The 13604-nt window shown below is 34.7% G+C and overlaps 1 protein-coding gene and 1 pseudogene across 1 annotated transcript; one reads left to right on the forward strand and one right to left on the reverse strand.

Annotated features, from left to right (window-relative positions):
- The first annotated feature begins 484 nt into the window (after positions 1 to 484).
- On the forward strand, positions 485 to 2129 carry LOC120142191 (proliferating cell nuclear antigen-like). Its single transcript, XM_039156930.1, has 4 exons — positions 485 to 803; positions 1250 to 1402; positions 1518 to 1615; positions 1709 to 2129. Exons 1-4 carry the CDS (start codon positions 485 to 487, stop codon positions 1937 to 1939), a joined length of 801 nt encoding a protein of 266 aa, XP_039012861.1. The 3' UTR covers positions 1940 to 2129.
- Positions 2130 to 2696: 567 nt separating this feature from the next.
- Positions 2697 to 3879, reverse strand: LOC120142119 (annotated as a pseudogene).
- Between the last annotated feature and the right edge of the window lie 9725 nt (positions 3880 to 13604).

Raw genomic sequence — 13604 nt, forward strand, 5'->3', positions numbered from 1 at the left:
TTATGGAGTGGGAGTGTATTTAAGTATGCAATATTTTATTTGACTATAATTAAAATTATCGTTTAGCTGTTAGGAAAAATATGATGTAAATATTTTTATTTTTAAAACTTAGGGTTGTCATTGTTGCAATATTTACAATGAGACAAGTTTAAACATTTTTTTAATGAAAAGAGGAAATAAACTCTAGCTACCGCTTGAGGTCTTGCTCCAAGTCTAAATATATTTTGTTTTTTTAACGAATCTAGTTTAAAAATATATTACTTATCTAAAATGATTTAATATATATATATAAGCCAAAAAAGAAGCGAAAGTACATTAGCGGGAACCAACATCATAAAATCCCGCCAGTCGAACCTCACGATTCGAACTTATTAATTTTCATTTCTATAAACCCCGCAATACACACCACTCCATCGCTTTATCACTCAAAACCCTAGCTAGCCATTCTCTCTCCAAAAGAGAAGCAAAAGAAAAATCCTCCAAAATGCTCGAGCTCAGGCTTGTTCAAGGCTCGCTTCTAAAGAAAGTTTTGGAAGCGATTAAGGACTTGGTCAACGATGCCAACTTTGACTGTTCGGCGACGGGATTTTCATTGCAGGCCATGGATTCCAGCCACGTGGCGCTGGTGGCTCTCTTGCTGAGATCCGAAGGGTTCGAACACTATCGTTGCGATAGGAACATCTCCATGGGAATGAATCTCGGTAACATGTCCAAGATGCTCAAATGCGCCGGAAATGACGACATCATCACAATCAAGGCTGATGATGGCGGCGATAGCGTTACTTTCATGTTTGAGAGCCCCAGTAAGTTCTTTACATTTATGGGTACTTTGGTCATGTTTCTTTGAGTCTAGGGATTATTGTGAATTTGTGTTTTTGAGTGTTTAATTATGGTTATGTCCTGTTGAACGATTATGTTTAGAAAAACCTCATGTGATCGATTGCTGGAAAAATGATGGATAACTAAAGGGAGCTGTGTAAACTATGAAAATATTGCTTATTTTCAGTAGTTTTGGTGATTGGTAATTTGTTTCTTTCTTTCCTGGTTATGGGTAGAAGAACAAAAGATTTCAATGCTTCTATACCAGTTGTTCTAATTCTAAAGCAAGATGAAGATTCTTCATGCTTATTCAATTGTAATGACATTACACTTCCCCAATTTTTGTACCATACTTCCTAATTTTTTGTCAATGCAAGGTTGAACTGACTTTTTGTGTACATTTCTTTATGCATGTTCTAATGGATTAAAGCTCAAGATAAGATATCGGATTTCGAGATGAAACTTATGGATATCGATAGTGAACACCTTGGAATCCCAGAAGCAGAGTACCATGCTATTGTTAGGATGCCTTCAGCTGAATTTGCAAGGATTTGTAAAGATCTTTCAAGCATTGGTGATACTGGTACTACTTAAATATTTTTGAATTTTAAAAATTTATTACTTATAGATCCATTGGTATATAGCCTTTTATATTTTTACCTGATTGCAAATGTTAATTCTCTTTGATGCTGTTGCAGTTGTCATCTCTGTTACCAAGGAAGGTGTCAAGTTTTCCACGAGAGGTGATATTGGAACTGCAAATATTGTTCTTAGGCAAAACACCACTGTAGATAAAGTATGTCCTTTGGCTTTGGTCTATTGTGTTTTTGTTCTTTTTTTTCCTCGCAAGTATTATAATTTGTTGATTTCTGGATTAAAAAAATTGCAGCCAGAAGAAGCAACAATTATAGAGATGAATGAGCCAGTATCATTGACATTTGCATTGAGGTACATGAATTCATTTACAAAGGCAACTTCATTGTCGAATACGGTGACAATCAGCTTGTCTTCGGAACTGCCGGTTGTGGTTGAGTATAAGATAGCTGAGATGGGTTATATCAGGTTCTACTTGGCGCCCAAGATTGAAGAAGATGAGGAGGAGACTATGCCACAAGTTTAACTTGATTTTGGCATGGATCTTGTTTCCTTGTTGACTATATAATATGTGTTTGATCGTCATTGATGTTTATTTTGAGGCTTTCAACATGTAGCCCAACATTTAGTTTAAGACTAGATGGATGATAACATTTCTCTCATGTGCTTGGATTTTCTCATGCATGTTATAAATTACGTGTTCCGTTCCTTATTTATCTTCGTTCCACCTGAGCTTTGTGGATGTTCTGCCTTAAATAGCCAGATTGCAGAAAGGATAATATTAAGGCAAAATATTAGAATCAAGCCTAAGATCTTTAGTAAAAGGTCTGATGTATAACCACCGAATCAAATTATACGTTAATATTATTTATTGATGAAAAGTGATTTTTAGTTTTAACTGGTGTTGAAAATAATTAAATTTATTTTAATAAAAATATATTAATTATAACTTAAAACTTAAATTATAAAATGTAATAAGAATATATTCGTACATCAATTAAAGCACGTTAATTTTATAAAAATATTTATAATTTATATTATAAAACTAAAAGAATTTTTTAAAAAAAAGTAAAATGATAACAATAAATATATATTATAATGGTAAAGAAAACATTTGCACAGGAAATCAAATGAGATACACCAGTTCAGCAATAGTGGTACATTTTTTTGATTCGCTGTGGTAAAGATATAGCTTAATGGCAACTCGTTACATATAAAGCGCAAATAAATTAAAAGTTTTAAGCTGCCATGCATATACAATACAAATGGTTTGAGCTATTTCATCATGCTACCACAAAAGCTGAACCGGTGAAATGCTAAATTGATCCCAGAAGCCGTTTTGGAGCCCCGAAATGCCTTATTCTGTAAACTCCTAGCGAGGCAGATGGAGGGATTGTCCATTCAATGGTTGCTTGACTTCGGGAGCTTAGCTTCCAAGGTCTTGACCATTTAAACCTAAGGCAGAAATCATCATCGTCGTAAGTTGGAACCCCTGTGTCTTTCCCTCGGAGTATCTCAACGAGGGCAAATGTACCATCAGTCATGAGATCGTTCCTGGGGCAAGCTGACCAGAAGGCAACAGTCACTGTGCTACCTCTCTTGATAGTTGAGTTAGCCGGAACATCAGAGCTGACATCCACGAAATTTGTGCCAGGAGGAGTCGAGTCCATTACGACAGGAAGGAGAAAACCTATTTGCTTCTCTAGAAATTGGGAGGTTGCGGACCTGGTTCAACAGGTTGGCCTTTGATAAGAGAACTCGCGAGCTTCTGGAACTCCTGAATGTAGGAACTGAGCGTGTGTGGACAACCCTAAGAAACAAGAACTTGTAAAAGAACTAGACAAACAATAAATACAGATTAGAAATCCCGAACACAAATGAAATTGCAGTCACCATTCCGGAAATTCACGTCTTTTATAGCCAATAAATGTTAACATTTGGGTAATTATCCATGCAAGTATTGCTGATTCGGCACTGACATCATATCTCTGAACTTGGTACTCCTCGAAGGTAGTAATATACTGTGAATATGTATTAGTAAACCCGGCTATAACGACATGAATGTTACTACCGAATTCTCTATTACCATGGCTTGTAAGCATGGTTTTTACAGCATCACGAAGACGCCTTCCAGACATTGTCGTAAATTCTGCTTGAAACAAAATGGTGAGAATTCATCCTTATAATTGCACATAGTAAAGAAAAGGAACACAGTGCTCAGAAGGTAACATCAAGACATGGTAGTAAATATTCAATTCAAAGTGAAAACTAATGATAGAAAAGGAAAAAACTGCTACCTCCAAGCACACTGAGAATGACTAGCTGCCTGATCCGAAGAATTTGTATTGGAAGTATTGAAGGCTGCCAAGATTACGAATGAAGCAAATGCGTCATCAGTGAACTTATACTAATGGAAAAAGAACTGCAAGCATTGTTTTAGACATAACAGACATCAGAGAAGTCCATCCGATCTCACCTTCTCCGGCGACCAAAACTCTTATGAAATCGTGATTGATCAACAGTACATCAACGATGAATCGACGTTTTATATTCCGCGAACCCTATGATAAAAATCGCAACCCCAAGCGATTTTGACGACCACAACAACTTATAACTAGGATGATGATAAGGACTACGTCAGCGGCGGGAAGGGAGTTAATGTTAAGATTTTGGGATTTTGAAATTTTTTTGTAATTTAAAAGAAATAAGTTCTTTTTATATAAATATAATAATATTTTTAATAAATAAATTTCAAAATTATTAGATTGTGACACATGTCAGAAAACTAACGATCTATTACGACTTGACCCATTTTGAGTAACATAATGAAACGTTAGACATTAAATTGAAAAAATAGATAGATTGAACACCTTTTGTATATTTAAGTCATTCAATATATATTTTCTTTTTTTTAATTAAGCACTGGTATCAAATCTATTGACCGACTAATTCAGATCGGGTACTGCAGAGGTGAGAGCGACCCTCCCAACCCAATTTGCTCCATTCACAAACGCCAGGATTCGAACCCCTGACCTTGCTTAAGGGACCTAATGCCTCATCCCACTAGACCAACTGATTGTTGGTATATCTATTCTAATTTAATCATTTTCAGTATTCTTTTACAACTGTTAAAATTCAATCTTAATATAAAATAATTGTATTTTTTTAATTGATTTTTTAAAATTTATAAATTTTATTCATAATATCCCTTATTATTTAAATTGGGATTGAATTTTAAAATTTAAAGAGTTTAAAGATTAAATGACTAATTTAGCCTTTTAAAAATAACCGAACATAGTACTACCCTACAACTAAGTTTGGGCCGATGGATTTTATGGGATACATAGTCCATTACCAATAATAAATTCAAGAGAAAATAATTTCAGTGATCGAAAATGCCTTATAATATACGATTTTAATCAACTTGTTTTGGATTTACGAAAATGACCAACAAATTCGCAACGCGAACTCCAATTTCGCAACACAGTTTCTAAATTCGCAACGCGAATTTTGTTTTCGCAACTCGATTTTCGAATTCTCAACACGAATTTTAATTTCACACCAGGTTTTATTTTCACAATACAAATGTTTTGGGTATATAACTACGCAGCAGCAACAACTCATAACCTAAATCCCTAAATCGCAACTCATTCCATCTCTATCTATCACTCTCTCCGACGACATCTGTTCCTATATCATTCCCCATCTCTAATTTTTTTTACATAATTTTATTTCTATATATTTTTTCAATAATTTCTCTCCCAAATTATCAACTATCAACTTAATAAAGGTATATTTTTCTCTAAGTTAGCGATATGATATGTAGTTTATAGCTCGTTTGTTTAGTAAATTAATTTACAATTTGTAGAATGAAATCATCTAATGTTGATCATGTTTGGATAAATTTGTGTTTTGGAGGGTCATGGGAGAATGTTACAATATATGCCTTTACACATGAATCTTCAACTAAAACTGTTATTAAAAAAGTTAACTTATGAAACTCTAATGTTACGTGTTGCAAAGAAATTGAATTTAGAGCATCTAAGTGGATTTAGGCTATCTTATCAGAGAAAAGGTAAAGTTTAATTGTTAACCGACAATGAAGATGTTGAACGATTCATTGCTTACATTAGTGTTTCGCAAGAAGATGATGTTACATTGTATGTTGTTAAACCTAGAAGTAGTGAAGTTGGGTAAGTAACGGGTAGTAATCAACTAAGTTCTTTAACCCCAGTTTATGGTGCTCACAATGTACAACGTTGTTATAAACCTCAAAATTTAATGGCTCCACCACAATTTCATCACCAAGAAAATTTTGTTTCACCACATTTCCAATACCAAACACAATATCAAAACCCACAACATTTTCCTAATTCAAATCCCAATCAACTTTCAGCACCAAATTCCAGTTTTCGTATTGACCAGTTAGACGATTATGAGCCAACAGAAAAAATTGTGAGTACTAGTCAGTATTCGAAATTTGATCTTGGTCAATACTCGGATTTTGATGATGTATCAGAAGAAGAAACAGACCATGCGTGTAATGATTTTGATATTAGTCAATACCCAAATTTTGATGATGAAACAGCCGTTGCCGAGGAAGATGTTGTTGATAATAATGAGAAGGAAGTTACGACTGTGAATGAATATGTTGAACATCCATTTTGTAATTCATATAACCTTGAAGAAGAAAAAGAAGAAGTCCCCTAAGAAAAAAAAAGAAGAAAATGCCACGGGAGTATAATTGGAATATGCCATAATTACTTCAGATACCAGAAGAAGAGTTGGTAAAGATAGCAGTTGATTGTTACACAAAAGTTATTCGTATCAAGAAAGATTATTGTTTTGATACAAAGGAAGACTTGAAGATAGCTTTGTATACGAAATGTGTGGAAGATGATTATCAACTAAAAGTTAACAAATCAAGCAAAGATAGTTTCGAAACAAAGTGTATGATTGATAAAAACTGTACGTGGCGTATGATTGCAAAGAGGATAAAAGATTGTGAAATGTTTCAAGTTAGGAATTTTATTGATAAACATACATGTTCAAGAACCCAAGTTTTTCCTCACCACAGACATGTAAACAAAAAGGTGTTGGGTGGTTTTCTGGATGAGTTAATGTTTTTGAATGATAGGGTATATCGGGGACATGAAATTATGACTGACATGAATGCTCGGTTCAAGATTAGTATCTCATATTCTCAAGCTTGGAGAGCCAAATGTTATGCCTTGGAATTGTTGAGGGGGTCCCCAGAAGCATCGTTTGCCCAACTGCCGGCTTATTGTCACAATTTAAAGCTGAAAAATCCTGGGTCGGTAACTCATATCAAAACAGATATAGATGGACGCTTTGAGTTGCTGTTTATCGCCATTGGTGCTGCGGTTAGTAAATCAATATAATTTTGTTGACTCATTTTTGTTAGTTACATGCATTTCATATTTAAATGATTATATTTCTTGTGTATATTATTTTGTAGATTCGTTCATTTATTACTTGTATGCGCCCTTGACGGAGCACATTTGAAAGGTCGATACCTTGAAGTAAACTTATTAGCAGTAGTCATGGATGCTAACAATGGGATATTGCCAATAGCTTACGGGGTTAGCAAATCTGAAACCTCTGATTCATGGACATGGTTTATGGGGCATCTTAGGGATTGCATAGGTCATATTAGCAATCTGACAATCATATCTGATAGGGCAAACTCAATTGACAACGTTGTTAGAAGGTGTTACTCATATGCTTTTCATAGACTTTGTGGTGTTCATTTGTACAGAAATCTAAAACCAAGGTCTGATGGTATAAAAAATCACAAATGGACATACTGGAAGGCTGTAAAAGCTTATCGAGAAGTGGATTTTAATAAGCATATAAATTGTTTAAAACGTGTTTTGCCTCAATGTGCTCAAACACTAGAAGATGTTGGGTTTGAAAGATGGTCAAGAGTACATCAACTTGGAGCAAGATATGGTTTCATGACGTCTAATAGTGCATAATCAATCAACGCTCTAAGTCGTCATTCCCGAAAATTACCCATTACTATGTTAATGGAGTTTTTTCGAGCCTCTATTCAACAGTGGTACTACAAGAAAAGAAACCATGCAATTATTATTTCTTTAAATTCGTAACTTATCATATTTATATATTTTACTAAGTATTATTTATTTAAATTTATAGGAACACTGGAACGTCGTGTTACACCATGAACTGAAAAAAAGATAACGAAACGTGTTGTGAAGTCAACGTCGTGGAGAGTTGAACCATGTTCAAACACTTTGTTTGAAGTATTGGATAATAAATTAAATGATATTGTTGATCTAAATGCAAAGACGTGTAGTTGTATGAAATGGAAAATATCTGGTTATTCATGTGGCCATGTTATAAAAGTTGCTCTTCATCTAAACTAAGGTGATTCAAGCGCATACGCTATGGATTGCTACATTACAGAAGTATATCGACAGACTTATGCTGAGATTGTCTACCCAATTCCACATCCTTATGAGTGTGACATACCAGATGACTTACAAACAATTTTGCCACCAGTAATGGATAACAGGTTACCTGGCCGACCAAAAAATCACGACCGTATATCATCTAAGGGTGAAGAGAAGAGGATATCGACATGTAGTCGGTGCAAAGAAAGTGATCATACAAGGTTGACATGTGGATCACCAGTGCCATCACAATCATCTTTTCCTCTACCAAAATATGGATCCTCATAAAAATCCAAAGCTCATATGGTGCCAAGCAAAAGGAAATCAAAATCGCAATAAAAAAATCCCAATCACAACCGGTTTCACCTTTTGAGACTTATTAACTTAGGTGATTTTTAAATGCAAATGTTGTATTATGTGTATTTTATGTGTGAATGCATACATTTTCAGTTAGACATGCATTAGTAACTTGAGTTTGAACATTTCTATGATCCGTTCAGTTGTTATCACTTATCAGATTGTTGTCTGTTATCTTTTTTAAGGTGGTTTCCTTGAATTCACAACGCGAAAGTCAAAATCACGTTGCGATTTTTTCTTGCGATTGTTGCGAAAGTCAAATTCGCTACACGAAAGTCAAATTCGCTACACGAAAGTCAAATTCGTGTTACGATTCTTGCGAAAGTCAAATTCGAAATACATATTTTTTTTTACTTTCGCGTTGCGAAAGTGTACATTCAACAGGTTTTTTTGCCTTCAACATAATGCAGATTGAAATTTTCTTAAACAACAAATCAAATTTTACAAATCAATTAAACAAGAAAAAACAATTCTTATTTACACATCTAAAAAAACAAATCAACAGCACATTGATACAATTAGCCCCATACAGTACATCCAAATGCTCCTAACAATAGGAAGCTTACATCCAATACATTCACGTAGCTCACTTCAGGATTAACCTGCAGAAACCAAACATTTGCTCAAACAACACTTTCTACATATCTAAACCAACAAACATCAAATTGTTGAATTCTAGGTACTTAAACCAAACATTTTCAAACCAACAAAGAGTATATATGTTAACAACACTTGCTCAAACTTACCAATAACAAATAGCTGTTTATGCACACTTTCAGCACGCGGATGCATGTAGGCAACGTCTGGAATATATCGCTCTAGCCATAAAATGACGAAACCATAACCCTACTACACCTCTATCTCTATCTGTGGGAGGTAGAAACTGTTTACCTCCAGTCGTCAAACGTTCCAAGCACATGCAGACAAGAGGACCAATATCCCCTCTGGATCTAGCCGTTTGTTGTGGCGATGTCTCGTCTCTCATCATTGTAACTTTAAACTTTTTTGGCTTCTTATTTCTAGAATTAGTCCAATAGTCAATCGAATCCAAGTATTTAGCCAATTGAGCGCTCCATCCCTTACAAATAATATCTTTTAAATCAGACAATGGTATATAATTCAACATGCTGTCATATACTATCGTCTTCAGGGATGGGAGCTGAAGCTTGACGAGAAGCCAATGATGACATTCCATAATAGGGATAAACACTTGCAATCATAAATAATAATTCAATTGTGTACATCAAATAAAATTTATGAACACCTTTAAATATGCACATCAAATACTAACTTTATCGACCTCCCACCACGCAGGATAAATGTGGGCTTTTCCATTACCCAACACATATGAAGAGTCTCTCTGATCCTTCAAGTGAGCTGCGTAAAAAAATGAAGGCACAATAGTCTATCGCATCTTTTTTATTTTCTTCAATTTTCTTATAATCAGAAGACGTGACACCCATCCATTAATATGTTGTTTTATAATAAAAATACATATATTAGTGAATTTACTAAATTTAAAAAAATAATCAAAATCAATATAAGAAGAATATAAGACTTACCCCCATTCGAAATAGCCAATCTCTTCAACCCCTAATAAAACACCCCACCAAGACCGCTCAAGAAACAAATGCATATCGTCGATTAGGCATATGTCAGCATAGCACCCCTGGCTCCGCTCATGTAGATAAAAATCAACTACAGTCTTAGCCCAAAGGGTATTATCCAGAATTGTATCCGGTAGTGTTCTCCTCTCCTGCTGAGGAATGGTACTGGCCGGTAACTCATACGAAAGATAACTCCCATCCATCATGTCGGGCACGTGAGGGGGTTTATCAATATTTTGACATAGTATGCCATGTGAATCGGGCTCTTGAACGGTGGGAGGGACCTCTTGAACGATGACAAGGGCCTCTTTGTTGAAAACATTTTTGTGTTTCGATATAACAAATTAGTTTAAATGAATTTTAAGATTTTACAAATGATTTTTTAAGTATATTCGATTCAATTAATCGAATATCAAATTATTACTCCAAGTCTTTTAAGATCAATTTCAAACCTTACTAATTGTATAAAATTGTGTTTTATACTTAATATATTTTGAAATGATTTTTACAAAGTATTTTGAACCAAAATCAAGCCTAAATTCAATTTTTTAGAGTGATGCATCGATGCACCATTTCATGCACCGATGCACCATGAATTAAACTGAACATCGAATGCATTTCATGCATCGATGCACATACCATGCACCGATGCATTGAGGATTTTATGAAAACATCGAATGTATTTGATGCATCAATGCACCAGCCATGCATCGATGCACTCTGGCTATTTTGAAACATCGAATGCACTTGATGCATCGATGCACTCTTAGTGAACCGATGCACTGAGAGTCCAACGGTCAAAATATTTAAATTTTACACAGATGCACCGATGCACCTAGGGTATGCATCGATGCACTGACAGTCCTAACTGCTTTAATTAATTATTTTCACACTTAAACGGCTCTATTGACTCCACTAATCATCCCCAACATTCAGAATCATTTGAAGGTGTATTTAAACAAGCTTAGAAGACATTGATCAACAATAAGAAACAATAATCAACTAGAATCAAGAGAGAATCAAAGAGAAAGCATCAAACCTCAAGTTTGAGCATTTCAAGCATATTTTTCATTCAATATTCATTTTGCTTTCAAGAACACTACTTGTACTCAATTGTATTCATTTTTTAGTGTTCTTTTCTTTGTTCTAGAATTGTGCAAACATTCTACCTTGTGAGGATTTTCTTGTAAGTTTGTAAATTTGTAATATTCTCTTTGAGAAAGAATGTTCTCAAGAATTGGGGTATATTCTTGAGGGTGTTATAAGGCTATCTCTTTAGCCTCAAAAGAAAGAACAAATTAGTGAATTTTTTGGAAAATCCTTAGTGTGGATAGCTAAGGTAGTGGACGTAGACTTTGGTTGAGAAAGTCGAACCACTCTAAATTGCTGTGCAAATCTTTTCAATTTTCTGTAAAAGCTTCCACCAGATTTTTATTTGCCAATTCACCCCCCTCTTGGCCAATTTTGTCAATCAATTAACTCAACAATTGGTATCATAACCTAACTCATTTGAAGGTTTAATCACCTCTTGAGTCGATTCGGGAAGAGTTACATCGATAATCAAAGTCATCAATGGCCTCCACTTTAAACGTCGACTCCTGTCTCGATTCGATGCCCATCAACAAGCCTCCTTTCTTCAATGTAGCTAACTATGCCTCTTGGAAGAATAGGATGATGTATTTCCTTCAAGCTTGTGATATGGGAACATGGAATGTTGTAGAAGACGGATATATCAAGCCTCTCACTCATCCAAGATTGTGGAGTGAATGAGAGACAAGAATGTTCCAGCTCAACTCCAAAGCCATCCATATCATATTTTGTGCTCTTGGACCAAATGAATATGGAAGAGTTTCATCTTGTACAACCGCCAAAGAAATATGGGATAAACTACAAGTCACTCATGAAGGCACCGACGAGGTAAAAGAATTTAAAATTAGTCTTCTAACACATAGCTATGAAAATTTCAGGATGAAACCAAATGAAGTTATCAAAGCTATGACAGATAGATTCTCAACGATTGTCAATAGTCTCAAATCATATGGAGAGATCATTCCAAACGAAAAGCTTGTGAGGAAGTTAGTTTACTCACTTCCAAAATCATGGCAATCCAAGAAGACTGCAATCATCGAGGCTAAGAACCTAAAGTCCTTAACTCTTGAAGAGCTAATCGGCTCCCTCCTCACTCATGAAATGATGCTTGAAGATGATGTGGACCTCGATAAGATTGAAGAGACACCAAAGGAGAAGGAGAAGAAAAAAAACACTGGAGTTGCTCTCAAATCCACAAAAGAAGAGAGTGATTCGGATGGAGATGACGATGACGAGGAAATGGCATTGTTTGCCAAACGATTCAGACAAATGATGAGACCTTACCGAGAAAGAAAATTCAAACAAAATGAAGGCCTAAAAAATGAACCAAAAGAGAAGGACCCGGTCATTTGCTATGAATGCAAAAAGTCGGGGCATGTCAAATATGATTGCCTACAATTGAAGAGAATGGGTCAATCAAAGAATAAGCACAAGGCTCATGTGGCTACATGGAGCGATGAAGAAGGTTCCGATGAAGAGGAATAAGAAGTAGCAAACTTGTGCTTGATGGTATTCGGGGAAGATTCTAAAGTAACCTCTAACTCATATGAATTTGATGATTTATCTTATGATGAGCTATTAGAGGAATATAATGGGTTGGCTTCGGATTATGAGAAAATGTTTTTAAAATATAAAAATGATATTTCAAAATTGAAAAATGAAAATAAACTCATTTCCAAAACCAACAACGATCTTGAAAGTAAAATCAAATATTTGCAAATCAAACTGGAAGAGTTTGAAAAAAAAAATTCGGATTTGCAAAATTTACTTTCAAAGTTCAATGATGATCATCAAAAGAAAATTGATGATCTTAAAGCTTCTTTTTATAAAGTTGGAACAAAACATTTTGAAAAAAAAGAAAATTCAAAATCCAACTTTGTTAGAAAAAGTTTTAAAAACTACAATCAGAGAGGTCCCCGAAGAACCTATAATGAAAAAATCGTTAGAAGTATATGGGTTCCTAAAGGACTCATTACTACTAAAGATAAAGATATCCTACACAAATGGATACCTAAGGGGACTAGGATTTTGGAAACTAATGAATATGGACCCAAAAGAATTTGGGTACCAAAAATTAGAAATTAATTTATGTTTGTAGGAAAAGGAGCATTGCTACAAGGCACGTGAAACAAATTCAAATTTATGGTACCTTGATAGTGGATGCTCGAGACACATGATCGGGGACAAAAGCCAGTTTATTGAGCTTAACGCCAAAAATGGAGGAGAAGTGACTTTTGGTGATAACTCAAAAGATCACATTGAAGGTATAGGCACTATAGGTAATACCTCTTCCATACAAATTAAGAATATTTTATATGTGAATGGATTAAAGCATAATCTTTTGAGTATTAGTTAATTACGTGATAAAGGATTCAATGTCATGTTTAAAATCAATGGTTGTAAAGTTATTGACATTGCATCTAATCGAATTATGCTTGTTGGTCATAGAATAGGAAACATATATACATGGTGCATTTAGACTCTATTGATATGATTAATTTATGCCTAGTTGCTAAGGATGAGCATGATAGTTGGTTATGGCATAGGAGACTGGGACATGCTAGTATGAGTGTTTTACAACGGTTAATTCAAGGAGACTTAGTAAGAGGGCTGCCTAAACTGAAATTTGATAATGATAAAATCAATGATGCTTGTGCTAAAGGAAAACAAAAGCGAGTTTCTTTTAAATCCATTAATGATG

Source organism: Hibiscus syriacus, unplaced genomic scaffold (genome assembly GCF_006381635.1).
Source record: "Hibiscus syriacus cultivar Baekdansim isolate YM2019G1 unplaced genomic scaffold, ASM638163v2 tig00110819_pilon, whole genome shotgun sequence".
Lineage (NCBI taxonomy): Eukaryota > Viridiplantae > Streptophyta > Magnoliopsida > Malvales > Malvaceae > Hibiscus > Hibiscus syriacus.

What these genes read in the sequence shown, in the direction of transcription:
- LOC120142191 (XM_039156930.1), top strand. Translation starts at nt 485, where the DNA reads ATGCTCGAGCTCAGGCTTGTTCAAGGCTCGCTTCTAAAGAAAGTTTTG. An exon ending in TTTCATGTTTGAGAGCCCCA is followed by an intron (nt 804 to 1,249) that starts GTAAGTTCTTTA and finishes AATGGATTAAAG; the next exon opens with CTCAAGATAAGATATCGGAT. An exon ending in AAAACACCACTGTAGATAAA is followed by an intron (nt 1,616 to 1,708) that starts GTATGTCCTTTG and finishes AAAAAATTGCAG; the next exon opens with CCAGAAGAAGCAACAATTAT.